Source organism: Poecilia formosa, unplaced genomic scaffold, assembly GCF_000485575.1.
Source record: "Poecilia formosa unplaced genomic scaffold, Poecilia_formosa-5.1.2 Scaffold28, whole genome shotgun sequence".
Classification (NCBI taxonomy): Eukaryota; Metazoa; Chordata; class Actinopteri; order Cyprinodontiformes; family Poeciliidae; genus Poecilia; species Poecilia formosa.
In genome coordinates this window covers 908196-926430 of record NW_006799967.1, presented here as the reverse complement: position 1 = coordinate 926430, position 18235 = coordinate 908196, and the positions used below count along the sequence as shown (strand labels likewise).

General features: G+C 39.8%; 1 protein-coding gene across 2 annotated transcripts in view; it reads left to right on the top strand.

Annotated features, from left to right (window-relative positions):
- Nucleotides 1-18235, top strand: part of unc5da (unc-5 netrin receptor Da) — a 215192-nt gene that overhangs the window by 152733 nt on the left and 44224 nt on the right. Inside the window, exons 5-9 of one of the 2 annotated variants that reach the window (XM_016669837.1) lie at nt 9863-10043; nt 10865-11032; nt 13427-13591; nt 13892-13924; nt 17449-17553. In XM_016669837.1, coding sequence (XP_016525323.1) covers nt 9863-10043; nt 10865-11032; nt 13427-13591; nt 13892-13924; nt 17449-17553 — 652 coding nt within the window. Of the gene's footprint in view, nt 1-9862; nt 10044-10864; nt 11033-13426; nt 13592-13891; nt 13925-17448; nt 17635-18235 lie in introns of both variants that reach the window. The other variant, XM_016669836.1, reaches the window with a different exon arrangement.

Here is an 18235-nt window from a genome sequence, read left to right as displayed (position 1 = left end):
CTAATGGTTTTAATATTCTCATCGACAGTAATCAAAAAAAGCATACATCAAACCTGAGAGAGGCCAGACGTTGGCGTACAGCCACACGACAAAGACAGCAGACCAACAGATTTCACTCACAAACATTCAGATGTCAGGAGCAAAATCTCACCGAACCTCTTGAGGTTAAACGTGACTCCAGAGTAAATGCAATTTATGATTTTTAGCGGAGGAAAACATAACACAAAAAGACGTCTCTTATGTCTACCAGTTTTTCTGCTGTTGTCTTGTCTTCCATGTTTAGGATTCCCCTTTGCTTTCTGATTGTTGCCAAGGCAATCCAGCATGTTGAATATCCCCAATTTGAGGTTGGAGTAGTCAGGACATCCCACTACTTCGCTCTTTATTCAGCATGCACAGCAGGAATATCTCATAAGATTATCTTTAGAGGCATCATGTTAATCTAGGCATCCTTAAGATTTTCCAAAGGGGAAGACTATCAAAAATCAGCTTCATTATCTTGCTGTGTGAACCAGGCTTAAGGCTTTGGGTCTCCAGCAAGCCACACTGACAGCCATCACCCACCAATAGAAAGCCGTGGAAAAGTGGTGAATCTTCCCGGGAGTGGTACCATTAATCCTGCTCTCCTGCAGAAAATCCTGAAGGGTGACGTCTGACTATCAGCAGTGGACTTCAGCTCAAGAACACTTGCATTATGCAGCAGGACATTGATCCGAAGCACTCAAGCAAGTCCACCTCTGAACAAAAACACAAAACCGAAGCTTCTGCAGTGGCACGATCAACACCTGCACCGCTTTTGAGATCAATTTTATCTGACTGCAGTCGCTTTGGTCATCCTTTTATTATGACGCAGTATGGAATTTATTCTGACTTCGGCTTGATCAAAATCGGTGTTTCGATCTGATCCGAGGAGATGTTGAAATTCCCCCGTGTGTTGAGATGATGCCTTTGCACTGTGCTTCAGGTGGGCCGCTTCTCTCTTTTTCAACATCTCCAAACAGCTCGAAGCTGTCGAAAAGAAAGGCAGGGAGTAAAAAAAACAAAAGAAAAACTTCTCTGTGTAGTTCACGGAGTCCCTGCCCACAGTGAACTCTGTCTCGTTCGGCCACTAATGAAGACAAAACGTTTTAGGGAAAGTCGGAGATGGACGGACATGATCGTGTTCCATCTTAATTTGATGACGGTTTTTAATGGCCAACGTCGTGACCTTGACACCTGGCTGGCAGATTTGCCCCGCGAGGTCCGGTCTGCCGGGTGAGGCGAGGTGTTGTTCGGCACCCAACCGCTGCTATCTAAGTGGAACAAATTTGCCAATTAAGCAAATCCGTTTCTGTTCCTCCCCAGGCGCGGGGCTTATCAGGCTCATTTGAGTCTGTCCTGTCCCTGCCTTCTCATCAGCATGTGCATCTCTCTATCGCTTCCCCTCATCCCCCGTCTCCCCCCACCCACCCAGAGGGGAGACTCCAGGTTTGACACAGCATGCATATCCTGCTCTGGGATTATGCTCATCCTGTAGCGAACAAGGAATAGGAGCAGAATGAGATAGATAGATCAAAGCATAAGCATGAAACAGAAAAAAAAAAAAAACTTTGCAGCTAAAAGAAAAAATTGTAGGTCTAGCTAAGAAAATTGAATTGCGATACACTCTGCAGTCACAGAGAAGTTAGATTCAAGATTATTTAGTCAGTTTAATTAAGGAAGACAACAATTGATGGTTATTGGTTTAATTAAACTACATCTTTCTGCTGCCGCTGTCTTCCACGTTTTATCATGGCGCTCAGATGCTTCCTACAAAAGACAGAACAGCATTCAAACACTTTCATTATCAGCCCAAGTAGGGCTAATTATAGCTCTAAATGTATTCCTTCTAATAATTATATAATTTCCTCTGACACTGACTTCATTTCAAAAATAGGACTTTTATGAGTAAGCCAGTGCTAAAAAAAAAAAAGAAAACATTTTATCCCTTCGGGTTCCATCGGCACTAGCTTCCCAGATGCCTTTGCGAACGCCAACCCGTCCGAAAATGTGCAAGCATCCGCACCGACTGCGAACAGCCGAACATGAGAACACCACAAATAATTTTCCGAGACACGCAGCATCCTAAACAAGTCAGCAGTATTGCAAAAACAGCGAGTGAATGATCCTTAGTGAAGGGTGGATCGATGCGCGGGTGATCAATACTTCTCTCAGACACAGCTCACGGGTTATCAATACCAACTAGATAGATTGATTAGAGAGCAGTCGCTTTAAGTCTGGGTGCAAGATTGGGGCAGATATTAAAAAAAAGAAAACACATAAATGATGCATTTTGCCTTTGAGGGTGGCAAGAACGCACTTGTCGCCTCGCTGCCATCATCCTTCAGGCGGGCTGTGTAAACAAAACAATTACATTTCTGGGAATCTGTAAATGTCGCCACTGAATAAAGATGACTTGTGCTGCCTTGCGAAAGTATGCATACTCCTTGAGCAATTTCACAATTGGAATTTGATGTGACTGACGCAAATCAGAGAATAGCTTGGTAATGGAAAGAAAACGATGCATAGTTTTCAAACAGTGATATGAAAATTTTGAATGTGTGACGTACATTTATGTTCAACCCTTAAATAAGTCCAGTACACTCAGTACGTTCAGAATCATCTAGTCTGTAAATAAAGACCGTCTGTGTGGGCATAAATGCAGGTGTTGTTGTGGAAAACTCTTAAAGTAGCAAAAGGTTTTCAAGCAATGCTCCAAGCTGTAAGCATGTTGCTGAAATGCCAAGAATTGGACATCTGCCTAATGTGCAACATCCATATATGGAGAGCAAAAACACAAAAACAATGGTAGATTTTTTTGACTTGTATCAAGACATTTCCCTGTTATACATAAAATAATCTGCCTTTTTCATTATTAATGCTAAAGAACTACTGACTTAAAACAAACTTCTGTGCCTTGGCGAAAGGTTACTTGTAAGTTACTTTTGTCTTATTTTAAAAACTAGAACCTGAACCAGAAATACTTGGTGAGATTCTGTGTTTTTACAGTGCATGAATCACGGTGTCTTTGGAGGAGCAGCAGAGATCTGCAGCCCATGTAGGAAAATCTGCTGATAGTGTGACGGATGCCTAATCCAATAAATTAGTGCAAAAAAAGCAACAGGAAACAGTCAAACCAACAAGGAAGATGTGAAAATGTATCTCCATCTGATCTGACTGAACTTAAGTTGTTCATTTTGTACAACTTTGTGTTGGTCTGTCATAAAGAAGATACCAGTAAATAAAATAAAAAAACATTGACAATTGTAGTTATGACAACATGTGAAAAACCTACAAAAACTACAGATTTGAGGAAGTTGCCTTACAATTTTGGATTTTAAATAATGAGCACACTCTGCAAGCATGAATTGGTGCAGCCAGGCCTGAACTTTAGTTTAAGCGACATCTTGGCAAAGTTATCCGTTACTGTTAGTGAGCTGGACAGACAGAGACAGGCAGTGAATGCCTGTATGGTGAAATGACACATGGATTATTAAGGCGAGGGGAAAAAAAGTTGTTCCCTGAGTTTCTTTGAATGCAGTGATGCTTCTGTCATAAAATGTGTTTCTTTACTGCTAAGGGTCAAATCCCAGCTGGACCCTAATGTCAGTACATCTCCATTGTAACTTCCCTACTCTAGTTATAAAAAGTATGCGAACTTTCTTCAGCTTGTAAATCTGGTTTAATAGCTTCAAATAATCTGGTTTCAGACATCAGCATTGGATCATTATATTGAATAAACCTGCTCTGGATGGACAGCTCTGCAACTCTAATAAATTTAAAACTTATCCACATTTCTGTAAAAAGTAACTCTCAGTTTGGACTCTTCACATGCAGATGTCCTTGGGCTTCTTCAGTTTTATTTATGCTTTTAATCTACCAAATCACAAGCTGCATTATTTATGTTTTGAGTTCAGACTTTAAATAGCATTACACATTATTGTCTTTGTACAATAGATTTAATTCAGATCAGGTGTAAATGTAGACAAAAGATCTGTGACACGGTTTCCTAGCTATTTGTTTTTGTTTCATTGTCAGAAATTAGACATGCATATTTTATCGGAGGCCATCTTTGAGTCTTAAAGAAATTCCTTTGGTGGCATTATCTGCTAAATGTTTAAATGCATTCAGTCTGCACACACCCAGGCGTTAAATTCAGTTCCTGTCAAGTTCAATTCCAACGTTTTTCCTTGAATATGTATCTTATCTGATGACAAGAACAAAAGGGTTGGAGGTTAATCTCCAACGTCTTTTACTCCTCCATCAAGATTAATAAGATGTGGGGAAATGGTTTTTAGTTTAGCTGCTTTTTACTATAAATGGAAACACATATCCAATTTGATCAGCCTTATCAGGTTGAATAATATTCTGGGTGTAACTGCATGTTCAAGGAGCCTTTGGATGCTAACTTTAAGAAGTAAAAGCCATACTATTACGCTTATAAAGTTGCAAATTGTTTGTAGCAATATCACATTATTTACCTTTTCCCCTGGTACATTGCAGAAAGATGTTTTTTGTTTTTTTTTTTAATCTAGCTTGACAATAAAGAGCATAACACTCAATTAGATGCATGATTCTTCCTTTAAATGTCATTGGTTGCTTGATCTCTACCTGAGTAAACATATGGCCAGATGTTTCAAAATGTGGTTTTGGTTTCAGGTCTGCTTGTTTCCGAGAATCTGTGTCGATTATGGAAATTAAAGAGCGGCTTGAGGTGGAATCTTTTTTCAGCTTGATTCAAACTTGGTCAAGGCAAAAGATTGTAGATGAACTGTTTCTGCACTTGAAGATGACAAAGTCCCTTTGAAGAGTATTCACACCTCGTAAGCATTTCCTCATATTGTTAAGTTAGAGACACAAACTTCAGTCAGTGTTTTATGTGATAGAGCCTCCAAAAAATGGATGCTTAGATGTGAATTGGAAGGAAAACAATACACGGTTTTCGAAATCTTAAAACAATAAGTCCAATCTAGAAAGTGTGTTTTGTCTTCGTATTCAGACCCTGTAAGTCACATGTGTCAAACTCGAGGCCTGTGGGCCAAATCCGACCTGCCATAGCGTTTTATGTGGCCATTTGGATTCTAGACTAAACATTAAGTCTGCTTAAACATTATGTTATCAATCAAATCATTGCGGTTGTCATCTGTTTACTGTCAAATTGTATCAGTCAGTCCCTCTAGTTTCTTGTGAATTACTGTGGAAATTCATGCAAAATCAACAAATCCCTGTAGTTTTTTCCGCCAGATTGCAGATTTTTCTTCAAAATTGTCTAAAACTTTCATTCTTGTACTGAACAGTTGCCTCAGCCTCAGTTGATGTCAGATTATAGTCCATGATCGATACAGTGAGTATTAAGGAGTCACACTTACCGTCATAAATAAATAAATAAATATCACAAATATTTCCAATTTCCAATATTTCCAAATTAGTACCATAAACACTTTGATTTTTATTGCAAAAAAAAAAAAAACTTTGCAAAATTCTGGAGGGATTGAAAAGATTTTCAGCCTTATCTAATTTCAAGAATTTGTTAATATTTTTAACACGTTAGTGGGTTTTTATCAATACATTCTGGCACAAACGGCCTATTAAAAGCATTTATAATCTGATTTGGCCCAGAACAAAAATGAGTTTGACACCCTGCTCTAAGTCGATACTTTGTAGAAGCAAACTACAAACAGGACTTCCCTTTCAACAACAGCTTTCATCATTTAAAAAAAAAAATCATGAATTATTTCCTCCCACTTCATCATTGAGTTTTGTTTTCTGTTATTCTTTCACACAGAATCTCCCCAGCAGACATGGAAGACGTGGTTTTGCTGTTTTATTTTATTCACAGGTTCGTGGTCTGATCAGTTTTGGTGAACATGGATGGAGGACATAAACATTGATGACATTAAAGGAAACTTTGCTTAGAAATAAGGGCGTCTGACGGACCAATTCAACCCACCAATGTTTAGTTCGTGCTGAAAGGTCCAAAGCCAAGTCCTTTAGAAAAAAAAAGAAGCTAAATTAAAGCCACATGATGAAAGACTTCCTCAGCCTTCAAAGGCAAAAAAAAAGCACCCACTTGTGACAACGTGACTCTTGATTTATTGATTTTCTGACTTCTATATTTTTTTTCTTATCAAGGGTTTTGGAAAAAAGCAAAGCAATCTCCAAGTTCAGTGGTTCTTGTTAAATTCCTCTGGCAAATGGACGCCCCCTTACACAGAAACACACCCCGCCAATACACAAACACATGGAGCTCCCAGCGGGGGCGGAGTTTTAATCCCCAAACACACGGCCATAAATCAAACCCCACTCCTCGTGCTCCGGCTCGTCCCTCTCAATGAACAGCTCATGCTAGTGGCACATTAATAGCAATTTACAGAGCCAGTCATGCGAGGAAGGGAGCATCAACAGAGCAGCTTTTATTTTGTAATTCCTTATTACTTTCACTCGGTGCACGGACAATGAATTGGTAACGGTAGTGGATGTGACCTACCTACTACATCACTCACTCCGGGTTGTTGTCAGCATTGTGCTTCCTTTCTTACAAACTACTTATTTTGCAATTACTGCAGAATGGGCTCCATCTCGTCTTGATAAATGTCAACTATTTCTGGTATTTTCTTTTTTATAACCAAGGTTAAAATTGACGTCTACAGTGCAGCGGGACAGTCATTTTTCCCCCCGTCAGATTTCATTGCTGCTGTTTTATTTTTTACACAAAGAAATGTTTCAGCTCATCACGTGGACTTTGATAAGGATAGTCAAAGTAAATATAAAACAGCAGTTTTTATGTTTTAATGTTTGGTGGAGCATTAGTCATCATAAAGTTATGGTAATTGGGAGCAGTTTCACTTATTAGAGAGGAGAAAAAAAACTGCTTTAACTACATCTGGAAAACATCCTGTAATTGATTAAATATATCAGAAAATCTGGAACGTTTCATTCAAATCATTAAAATAACATTCTGCGCCATGATCTTCCAGCTACTTCCTTTTGTTGTCTTCTTTGTGGTTGCACCAATGGCCATATCCGGTTGTTGTTCATGTGACTCGGACACAAAAACAGTTTCCATTGCAGTTTTGCAAAATAAACCAATTTTGATACGACCAAATTAAGAAACGCCTCATCCTGGCACCAAAACATTGTATCAAAAAATTAGTCTTTTGTTTTTTTTTGTTTTTTTTTTAAATTGCCATGTCTCCAATAAGTTAATTTGTTTTCTTAATGTCAAAATGTGCAATTATTTGCTCGATGGACAAATACTACTGATGGAGAAAAAAAAACCTCACTTCCAGTTATTGCAAACGCTTGGTGGCAGCTAGAGGGTGAAACCTGCTAATAGGCTTAGGGGGCAATTAATTTGTCACTTTGGGTCGGCCTGGTTTAAATTGCTGTTTTCCCCTTAATAAAAGAAACCTAAGAGTAAGAACTGTTTTCTATGTTAAATTTACCCTGGATATATTTGGCTGAAATGAACAATTTGCTTAATTATCTGAAACTTGTGGAATAAATTGACTTTTTCATGACACCATCAATAAGGTTTAGAGATGCATTTGAAGGTGTCATCATAAACAACTCAGAAGAAGAAGGTTCTTGACAAACTTGCTCAGAAATAAGACGTAAACTGTGAAGTTGCCACACTAAATTAAATAATTGGAGTTAGCTGTTTATTTTGGCTAAACTTCCCCCGCAGTATAAAGTGTATGATACTTGGTAAGATATGAGTTAAAGTGAATAATAAATTAGTCCAACTTTTTACTTTCTTAATTATTCCAGGCAAATATTACTAGCTTGATAAACAGTCTGCATCGCATTAGTAGATAAATGGATAAAAAAAAAAAACACTAAATTATTTTATGTGGGGGTCATTTTAAAATCTGACGCCAGTGACACTTTCCAAAGAAGAACTGGAAAGTTGACAACAAAATTATAGAAAATTTGTGTAAATCACCCGGTGGAACATTAATCATCAACAAGTCGAGATAATTTGGAGCTGAAAGCACCTTCCAATTAGTCCTTCGGAAAGAGAGAAGTAAGGAGGAGGAAGGAGGCTACGCTGCAGTCAAAAAGTGAAAATTGTTCAAAATTTTAGGAATATTGCCCATCAAAGTAAAATCTAAAACAACTTTTTGAGATTTTGTCAATTTGGCAAGCAAAAAAATTAAAATAAAAAAACAGAGGAAATCAGCAGTGAATGGCTGCAATCTCCTAAGCATTGAGCCATTACAGACATCCTGTGGTGAAAATCACTGTGGGTTTCAGAAACACAGCTGAGCTTCTGATGCAAAAAATACAAGTTGCAAACGCACCACGCAAAGATTCAAAACACACAAAAAGTTGATCTTTTAAAGTTGACCAAGGAAGGAAAAAAATCTTCAAAGATTGTAACTTGAATCTGGTGTTTTAAAACTTGATATTCTTTTGCATACCATGAGGTCCTGGGCATATGGGATGAATGTTTATCAAGATGGCACAAAACCCAGAGCAACATGTGCTTCCATCAAAACGGCCGTCTTTTCCCAACAGGAGCATCTTTGTCTTGCCGAGAAACCTTAATCTGCATGCGTTACAACGGCACAGCTTTGTTTTCGGCTCTGCTGGTCTCTTTTTAAAGTTCTGACTCGTCGTCCGCTGAAAACATTTGGTGCTTCATCCAACAAAGTACTCGACAAAGGGGGCCCTCCAAGGCCACGGAGCTCAAATCTCGAAGCAAACATCAATAGACGAAGATTTTTCTTTTAACACTGCGGGCAGCGGGTCTGTTCACTTCTTAAAGCTTACAGAAGTGATGCAACGCAGTGGTAAACATGCCTATATCACTTATTTTTCTTTCTCTGCCAGTAGCATCATTTGACAGTCTTTTTGAGACTTGGATATCGTTGCATTCTTGCTTATACTTCATCCTACCAAAGCATTTTTCCCCGAGATGTTTTGAAGGCGCATAGTACAGCACCACGAGATCTACCATTCAGAATTAGCATCTTAACATAATTAACCTTCTAAAGCGTCGTGTAAATTCATATAAATTATAAAAAACGGCCTGTTTTGCGTGAGCCACTTTCATCAAGTTGATGGTATAATCACAGCGTCTCTGAGTGAGTTCAGGCTCTGAAGCGTCTGCCGAACGTTGACAGATAAACACCACATCATCCTTTACAGCTAAAACTGGTGGTAACTCAGAGTTGGGACCCACTTTTTTGCATGTTTATGGGCACAAAAAAAGATTTGTGAAAGTAAGGAAACTATTTTCTTTTTCTTTAACTTTGGTCTCGCACTGCCACATTTTCAGATTAGCTGACCTTTAACCTCCCTGTGCTTCGTGGTAACATCATCATTAGTCTTTACACAAAAAAGTAAGGTACAAAAAGTGCCTTATTTACTTGATAGGAATCTAATAATTGAAGAAGAATTTAGTAAGAAAGTAGAAAAAAAGAAAAACTCCAAACTGTAATCAAAGGTTGAAATTTTGAGTGTGAGATTATGCTGGTGCTGTGAAAACGTAATCTAATTTCCCGCTTATTTTTACATTTTATCAGGGGTGCTGTAGTGAGTGCGACTTGGAGCCGTGTGCAGCGGCAGGAAAGAGAGCAGCACGCTCCAAAATACTAATCAAAATCACACACTTACACAACAGTCTCCCATAATAACATATGATAAAACAAAAGGCGCGTGTCGCTCTTATCTGAGCGTAATCCTCCTGAGGAGTCTCACATTAGAGGGCCCCCAGTGTTGCGGCGTTTCATCAGCTCGTGCAAAAAGTCGCTAATACAGGAAGTGTTTTTGTTAAGCTAAAAAAAAAAAAAAGAGCAATCTGATTCTTTTTTTTCTTTCTCTCTTTCTTTCTTTGCAGGTGGAGTGGCTGAAAAACGAGGAATCCCTGAACGTTGGCGCCGACAGCGTGATCAGTAAGAAGGACGGCCATGAGCTGATCGTCTCGGAGGCCCGCCTCTCTGACTCCGGCAACTACACCTGTGTTGCCAGCAACATTGTGGCCAAGAGACGCAGTGCCACGGCTATGGTTGTAGTCTACGGTAAGACGTGAAAGTAAAGCGCAGTGCAGTAGCGTAGAATAATAAATGATTTGCAATACACAGAACGAAAGCAGCAGTAAATCGGATGTCAATCTCTTATGCTATGGTGTCAAATTGCCTCCTATAGACTGAACAGACACCACTAGACAGTGGTCCTTTTTGGACTCTTGAGTCTTGTGAGTGGTTTATCATTACTGATCAGTCGTATCAAGCAAGGAGACAGTCACAATATTTACAAGAGTCTTATTATCCATGATTGAAAAGCAGCTGCCATGAGGTCAGTGACACTTCACTGTTTATTTGTGCCTGCATTAAATACCTTTTTCAGAGCACTTTATGTAGCGACAGGCAAGCACACAATGTTCTCGGGCTTTTAATGGGCCAATGCAGAGTGAAATCATAATGTCACGCCTGCATCGCGCTTCTTTGACTAAAGCGAAGCATTGATTAGCGTTTCCGTGCCCATTTCACCGACCTCCCGTCTCATTCCCTTATTTATTCAGCGAGAGCATTAAGCTGCAGCAGGAACATATCTGATTCTTTCTCACTATGGCGGCTCGCTGAAGACCATCAATTATTAAGTTCCATAATGTTAATGAAGGGCTCTGACAGGCCTACCATTGCCAATGTTTAGTAGTGGAACAATAGCGTTTGCTTCCTTTTTTTTTCCTCCTGTGACAGCAAATTAGCAGACTAGTCAAACAGCCTGCGTCGCGTCGGAAAGGTTGTGACTCAGTCGGCGCCGCGGTCACCGATGTTGTACATGAAACAGGAAATGTCGCGTTGACTGCTTTCCCGTTTGAATCCCGGTTGCACTCCAGTGAACGGAGGCTGGTCGTCGTGGAGCGACTGGTCGGCCTGCAACGTGCGCTGCGGGCGGGGCGTGCAGAAACGATCGCGGACCTGCACCAACCCGGCGCCTCTCAACGGCGGAGCCTTCTGCGAGGGCATGTCAGTGCAGAAGAGCACGTGCAACACCGTGTGTCCAGGTGAGAGCAATGCGCTGCAGCATGCATGGAAAAAGCTGCACTCGCATTAAATCACAGATGAGGAATATTAAAATCTTTGGGCAGGTTGGGCTGAATTGGGCTGTTTGTCTTACCAGCAGCTCGGCGTTCTGCTGGGAATCCTTTGGATTCTCGCATTTATGTGGCTGCCATGCTTCTACAAAAATTACACACCTCGACTTTGTTGCTGAGCAACCTCACAAGTGGATCAGGCAACACAGCAAAAAAAAAAGAAAAAAAAAGAAGTCTCTAAATCTCAAAACTCTCTAGATCCCCATGCGATCAAGCATCTGTGTGATTCACTGGAACAAATATAATCTACAGTAGCCACGCCCTGCAGTCCAGTGTGGATCCACAGGATCAAATGTTCTCTGGTCTCAGTGTCAGATTTCCTCTACTGGGTTCTGACAAAAACAAGAAGGCTTTCATCAGGAGAAAGAACGTGTTAGTTTGCTTTTCGGACTCCAACTTTGGCATTTGCCTGGAGTTATTTATCAGCCAACATGATTGAATTAGGCTCAGCTCTTCTGCCCAGGGACGTCTGTGATCAAACAGAACCGAGAAGCAAAAAGTTCCTCGACTGAAAGTTTTCAAAGAAAAGGTAAAAGTCATCAAAATGTCCTAGGTTTTAATATGCTGTTGCCATGTATGCTAATGGAAGGTAGATGAGCTTAAAGGACAAGAATAAATAGACACAGTAAACAACATTTAAAGCTTTAAAGTGAGGGGTAACCGTTGATTGAAACTATTTACAGTGACATTTTGAGCTACGTTAACATGAAGGTTGAAAATACTTTTGCTTAAATGTTTCTGGTCGATCCTCACTGTTCACACTGTTACATCTGTCCAGAGTTGCACCAAATGAGCTTCTCACAGGTGCATCTTAATAAATTAAACTATAACTGAAAGGTTTATTGTTTTAAAAAATTAAAAATTAAAAAAGCAAACCTGTAATATATAAATGCATTACACATAGTGATGTACTTCAACACACTTATTGGTGTGGAGCTGATTATTATACTAATGAAAACCCAAAATATTTTTTCTTAGAAAATGGGAATGTTATGCTTTGGGAAAAATCTTTTGTAATACAGAAAGATTGTGTTATGGTAATTTTATGGGCTGCACAATCAAACATTTACTTGCACAAAAAGTCTTTGCCAAAGAAACTGTGCAGTGTGTGCTCTATCAAAGCATATAAATAAAAAATTTTGTGGAAGAAAAACATTTGGTAGGGCATCGTGAAGCAAAGAAAAACTTTAAATATTCTTTTTAAATGTGTGAAATGTGATGTATTTATTTCTTCCTTGCCTAAAGAAATTAAACAAAAAAAGTCTTAAACTTATTTATTAAATGCTACTTTTTGGGCTGTGAATTAAACAATTTACAGTTTTAACACGTCCTTAAAGGCAAGATGGTTTCATTACACTGAAAAAGGAGACCAAGTAACCCAGCATATTTAAATATGTTTATTTTCATCACAAGTAATCAAAATAAGTTTATTTTAGTTCATTTTAGTTGTTAAAGTCAAACATGCGTAAATAAGGTGAGTTTGACAAACTTCTTTATATCACTTATGACCAATTAACACAATATTTTTAAGTTGGCACTCCATTCTCTTTGTTCAGTGCAGTAAAAGCAAACAAAGAGAAGTACCATCTCACACAATATGATGGGAGTTTAAAAATCTTTGGACGGCTTTTGACCTGAACTTAATTCGCCTGAGTCTGAAACCGAAAACACAATTAAAATCAACGAACCTGGAAAACACAGACGACTGGCTGGAACAGCAGAACAGCCGGTTTCAGTCTAATTTGTGAAAACGAACGAGACGTCTTCCGACTTCTGCAACTAATCCTTCATCTGCTCTGCTGACGCGTTTGAATAAATCCCAAACTGTATGATTTCAACCACTGTACGGCCTGAAGAAAACATCTATCACATTCAATAAAACTGGCTATCAGGGAAGCCAGCGCTCTCACTCTGGGGAGGAATTCTTTCTCATGTCTGGAGACATAAAAAGGGTTCATGAGATCAGCGGGAGGAAGGGCGCTTACAGAACATTTGGAGGCGGGAAGGAGACTTGATTGGATATGGCACAAACAGAGTCTCTGTGCTCCGAGTCAAGAAGACTCCGAAAGCATCTTGACAGGCCGTGGAAGGAGCCGCAGCGGTTACTTTAAAAGTGTTTCCCTTAAAGAATCAAACAACTTTTGAGAGAGCTTCAACTTGGAGTAGAATCTGTACTCACGAGAGGAAAAACACAGCTTTACTCTTCTGTGCGTTGCGTTTGTGTTTGCTCGTCTGTTCTCTGTCAATTCCTTATGCTAATGAGATGCATATTTTTTTCTTTCCTGCCTGTGTTTTATCACTCAGTCGACGGAGGCTGGGGGGAGTGGAGCGAGTGGTCTGTGTGTAGTCCTGACTGCGACAGGCAGCGCAGCAGAGAGTGCACGGCTCCGGAGCCCAAACACGGAGGACGGCTCTGCGACGGCGCGGCTTCGGCAGCGGAAAACTGCACAGGCGGCCTCTGCACTCAGAGTGGGTAACGTCATCTGCTTAAGAAGTAAAAAAAAAAAAGGCAGTTGGGGATCATTACTGTCTGTAAGCATGATGCTTAAAGACTGTGTCATTATACATTAAATGTTTATCATCTTTGGCAGAGCAGGCTGGATCATGATCATCATTATAATCATGCTCATTACCAACACCCTCATCCGTCTTCATTATTCATCCACTTGACTTACATTAAGCACAGTGTGTTCAGGCAGGGACGCATGCACAAGCAGCGCCTGAGTGAACCGACTGCAAACTCTGAAGTGAATGTTTGTCTGCCTGCAGATCGGAAGTTGCTCCATGACGCAAAGCCACAGGGTGAGTTTTTCCCTCATGTCATCCAAACTTTGCAATAAATGTTAAACTTCTAACTTCAACTCCACTCACTGACAAAAAATGTCTCTGTCAGATTAGAGTATTTTGATCTGATGTTAATGGATTACTGTCTGAAATTACCTTTTCTTTTAGGCATTCAAAATATAATTAAGGCTTACCTCTGACCACTAACTGGTCAGGAAGTTTGATTTCCAATATGATTTCTGATATGAAGCAAATATCCATTGAGCAGCATCAAGCTGTGACGATGGTCTAAAAGGGCTTAAATAAATACCTGAGCGTGTGAGTGTAGTTAAATCCTCAGCACAAACACACACCTGCATGCAGTAAGCGCATCCTTTTAACTGATTCATTTGGAGACTGAAATCATTGATCGACGTTAACATTGTATTGGATTACAAAAGAAGACTGGTGGTGATTGGACGGCTTTCACTGAACCTCAGAGGAAATGTTGGAATCACTTATTCACATTGTAGAGAAACGGCCAATTAACTGGAATATTCAGCTAATAAAGCAAATCAGCCAAATAAAGATTAGTTCAAACAGATTGAGCTTTAAAAAATAGATCTAGAAGAGCATTTTAAAAAGTTCCTGTTTCTGCTTACGCTCTGTTCTGTTTACTTCTGATGTCAGAATCTGAATCAAGAAATATTATATGTACAAAGTTTCAACAACTTCAGGATGCAATAAAAAAAAAACTGTCACATTTGCCAGTTTTTTTTTTTCCTGAATTGCCAGGGCAACAACCCCGAGCATCACAAGCTAATGGTAATTTGTTTTTCTGCATTCACATCCTAGTGAGGCATAAAGTTACCAATTTTTCTTATGTGTGAAGAGTTATTATAATACAGACTGCCAGAAGTGCAAATGCAAGTCTCATTACTGCAACTATCTCTTTATTTCTAACTCAGGACAGTGATTTCACATTTTGAGGTCAGGGTTGTTCAGAAATGTTTGTTTTTCTCTCTGCTGTAAAAGTTCTAGTTCAAATCTGACCCAAAATTTAGTCCACAGAAAAGTCTGAGTGAATTTTATTGACAATAATCTAAATGTAATATTTGATCAGAAGTTTCACACCGGGATTGACGTTCAGGTCAGACTCTGTAAAGGAGATGGGTTGATCTGAACAGGAAGTATTGCACAATCAGGAAATGGAGAGTTACCAGGCAGACTGGAGACTCCAAGTCGATCCTCCTTAGAGTCTTGGACCTCCATCGACTTGAATCCTCTGTGGATTGACAATAGAGGACTGGAGATTACTCTTTTATCGGGGAAGGTTTCGCCTGTGGGACTGTACAGAGGGGCATCGTTTTTACAGTGGAAATCAGGGCAGGAAAAGGGAAATCTTGAAACCCTTAAAGGAACTTTTGGTTCTTTTTTTTCTTTCAATACAACAATACAGCCTGCTGTAATACTGTTTGGACATTTCTCAGCATAATATTCTTGAGAACCACAGCTTTAACATATTTTCCATGTTGATTTCAGTTATTTTAAATGGTGCATTTAGTAGTTATGTGTAGGTATTTTGTATAGTTGATCTATTCTTTAAAAAATATAGACATCCACACATAACGTGTGCTTTAGAATGATGTGAAACAGCACTAAATGCTGAGGTGGAGCTATTCTTTTTCTTGCTCCAAATGTAAGACATAATTTTGTTTTGATTTTGTTTCTTTACAATATTGCTAAGCTATAATCATCCATAAATCTATTCAAAAGACTCAACATTGGATCCCTGCCATACTGCTTCTTGATCCTACTGGGATTATGGCGAGCAGCAGTTTTAGTTGGCTGGGAAATTACTGTCATCATGACTTTTTTTTTTTTGGACCATATGTAATCATTAATAAGACTTAATCCAATTTTACCCATTGTCATCAGTCTTTGCTCTTAATCCTAAATGTGGACGGGGTGCGATGTCCCAGTTGTTTCTCAGTAGTAGGCGGAGGACGAAGGGTTCATGGATTACTTGAGGGGTTTTTTGTGCGACACTTGAAAAATGAAGAGGTAGAAGCTGAGCTTGTACATCCGTTCACAGATGCACTTAGTCTTTTATTATTTCCTCATATAAGACACTTAATGAAGCAATAAGCCCTGCACTCTCTAATCTTAATATTTTCAATATGTAATCATCATCATTCACTGTCATTATTAGGCAGAAACAAAGTAAAAGTTGTTTCTGCTTGTGCATTATGATAGATTTTAATATTAATAGCTTTTTTTAATTTTTTTTCTAAGATGCAAAAAATCTCTGACAGTGGGCAGTAGTACAATATCTCAATTTAAAACATGTTAAAACACTTTATCATATTTCTCATTTTTACGTTATTGTTGTAATTTTTCTTCTCAATGTTATTAAAAAGAAATAACACATGCTGGAATTTGCTGCAGTATTGATGACCATTTATATAACACATGCAGACATTTTAAGTCACATATATTTTTCCCCCAAGGAATCAATAACAGCTGATTGAGCTTTCTTCTGCAGAGGAGCATCTCATGTCCCAGTGCAATCTCTTATCACTATCTGAATTTAGCACCTATACTGTTCTAAGATAACTAAGCAGGCTCCTGTTAAAAGCAGCATTTAAAGCATCTTGTATCAATACGTAGCTCCCCTCTAATAAGTCTCATAATTTTGACTTCATCCAGTTTGGCGTGCCAGGTCACACCTGTCAGTGGATATCCACTGCAAAGTCACTGGTTTATGCTTAATTGCTGTTTAGGGAAATGAGGAATTTGCTGCAGTGTCATTTTGATCCATACGGAGCCAGAAGCTCGTGTTCTCCTTACTTGTCCTTTAACAACAATCAGTATTTCCATTTGTCACCAACGGTAAGAAAAATGCATTCAGGCTTCCGTAACTTTCCTGAGCCCTCAATTAACCTGCCACTATAGCTGCTAATACCGCTTTGCATATTTTGTCAATTTTCTTCCCTTTGAGCTTCAGGCTACTTAGAGGATTTCTCAGCATGTCCTGTTTTTAGCACAGATCTCATTATCTTTCAAGAACAAGCTAGCAGCTTCTGTTTTCCTCTCGCTCTTTCTCTTTGTGGAGTTGGACGCCGCAATACTGGCGGGAGCAGATAGAGTGTAATCGTCGCCGATGAGCTAATTTAATGAATTGGTTTTGTCACATTATCCCAGTGGAAAGCAGAGAGCCTCCAACACCAGAGCCAAGCGGTGTTTGAAATGACAGTCAGGTGTTGGGTTGATTATAATCGCCTTCCTTCAGAGGTTCCTCATTAGTAGTCTTAACTCTGCAGAAAGGAACAATAAAATTGTGTATCAGGAGGCAGGCAATGGATAGAAAACAAAAAGGCTCTCATGTAGTTTGGAACAGAGGTAGATTTGCCTCCCGCCGACTTCCACAACTTTAATATTCTTTAACAACACGGATTCTTGGGCTTCTAAGGGAAGAAGCTGCTTCTTGTGTCCTAATTAGACACAATAACATTTCCCAGACTGTGACAGAAAGTCTAACTTTTCCCTTCTAACCTTCGAAGGAGTGGAAAGAACCAGTGATGTGGCCCTGTACTCAGGCTTGGCTGCGGGAATGGTGACCGTGGTGCTGCTGATCGTCGCCGTCACTCTGTATCGGCGGAGCCAAAGTGAGTACGGGGTCGATGTCATCGACTCCTCTGCCCTCACTGGGGGCTTCCAGTCTTTCAGCTTCAAGACGTCTCGTCAAGGTAAGCCAGTGAGCGAGTCTCGCAGGGATAAGTCAGCTCAAACTAAACCTTCACCTGCGAGACTTCAGATTGTTTTCCAGCTTTGTTTTAGATCTTACCTGCTAATTCCAACTTGCTTTCCCAGAACTAGACACGCAAACTTCTGAGTGTGAACCAGTTTACATGATGTATGCCAAACTAACACTTTAAAACCTGTTAGATTTTTTTATAGCCACTTAAAATAAGTATCAAACCGGGCTGCACAGTGGCGCAGTTGATAGAGCTGTTCTGGGTTCTGGGTTCGATTCCCGGCCCCGGTCTTTCTGCATGGAGTTTGCATGTTCTCCCTGTGCATGTGTGGGTTTTCTCCGGGTACTCCGGTTTCCTCCCACAGTCCAAAAACCAAATTGTCCCTAGGTGTGTGTGTGCATGGTTATTTGTCCTGTGTGTCTCTGTGTTGCCCTGCGACAGACTGGCGACCTGTCCAGGGTGACCCCGCCTCTTGCCCGGAACGTTAGCTGGAGATAGGCACCAGAAACCCTCCTGACCCCACTGAGGGACAAGGGTGTAAAGAAGATGGATGGATGGCTGGATGGATGGATGGATGGATGGATGGATGGAT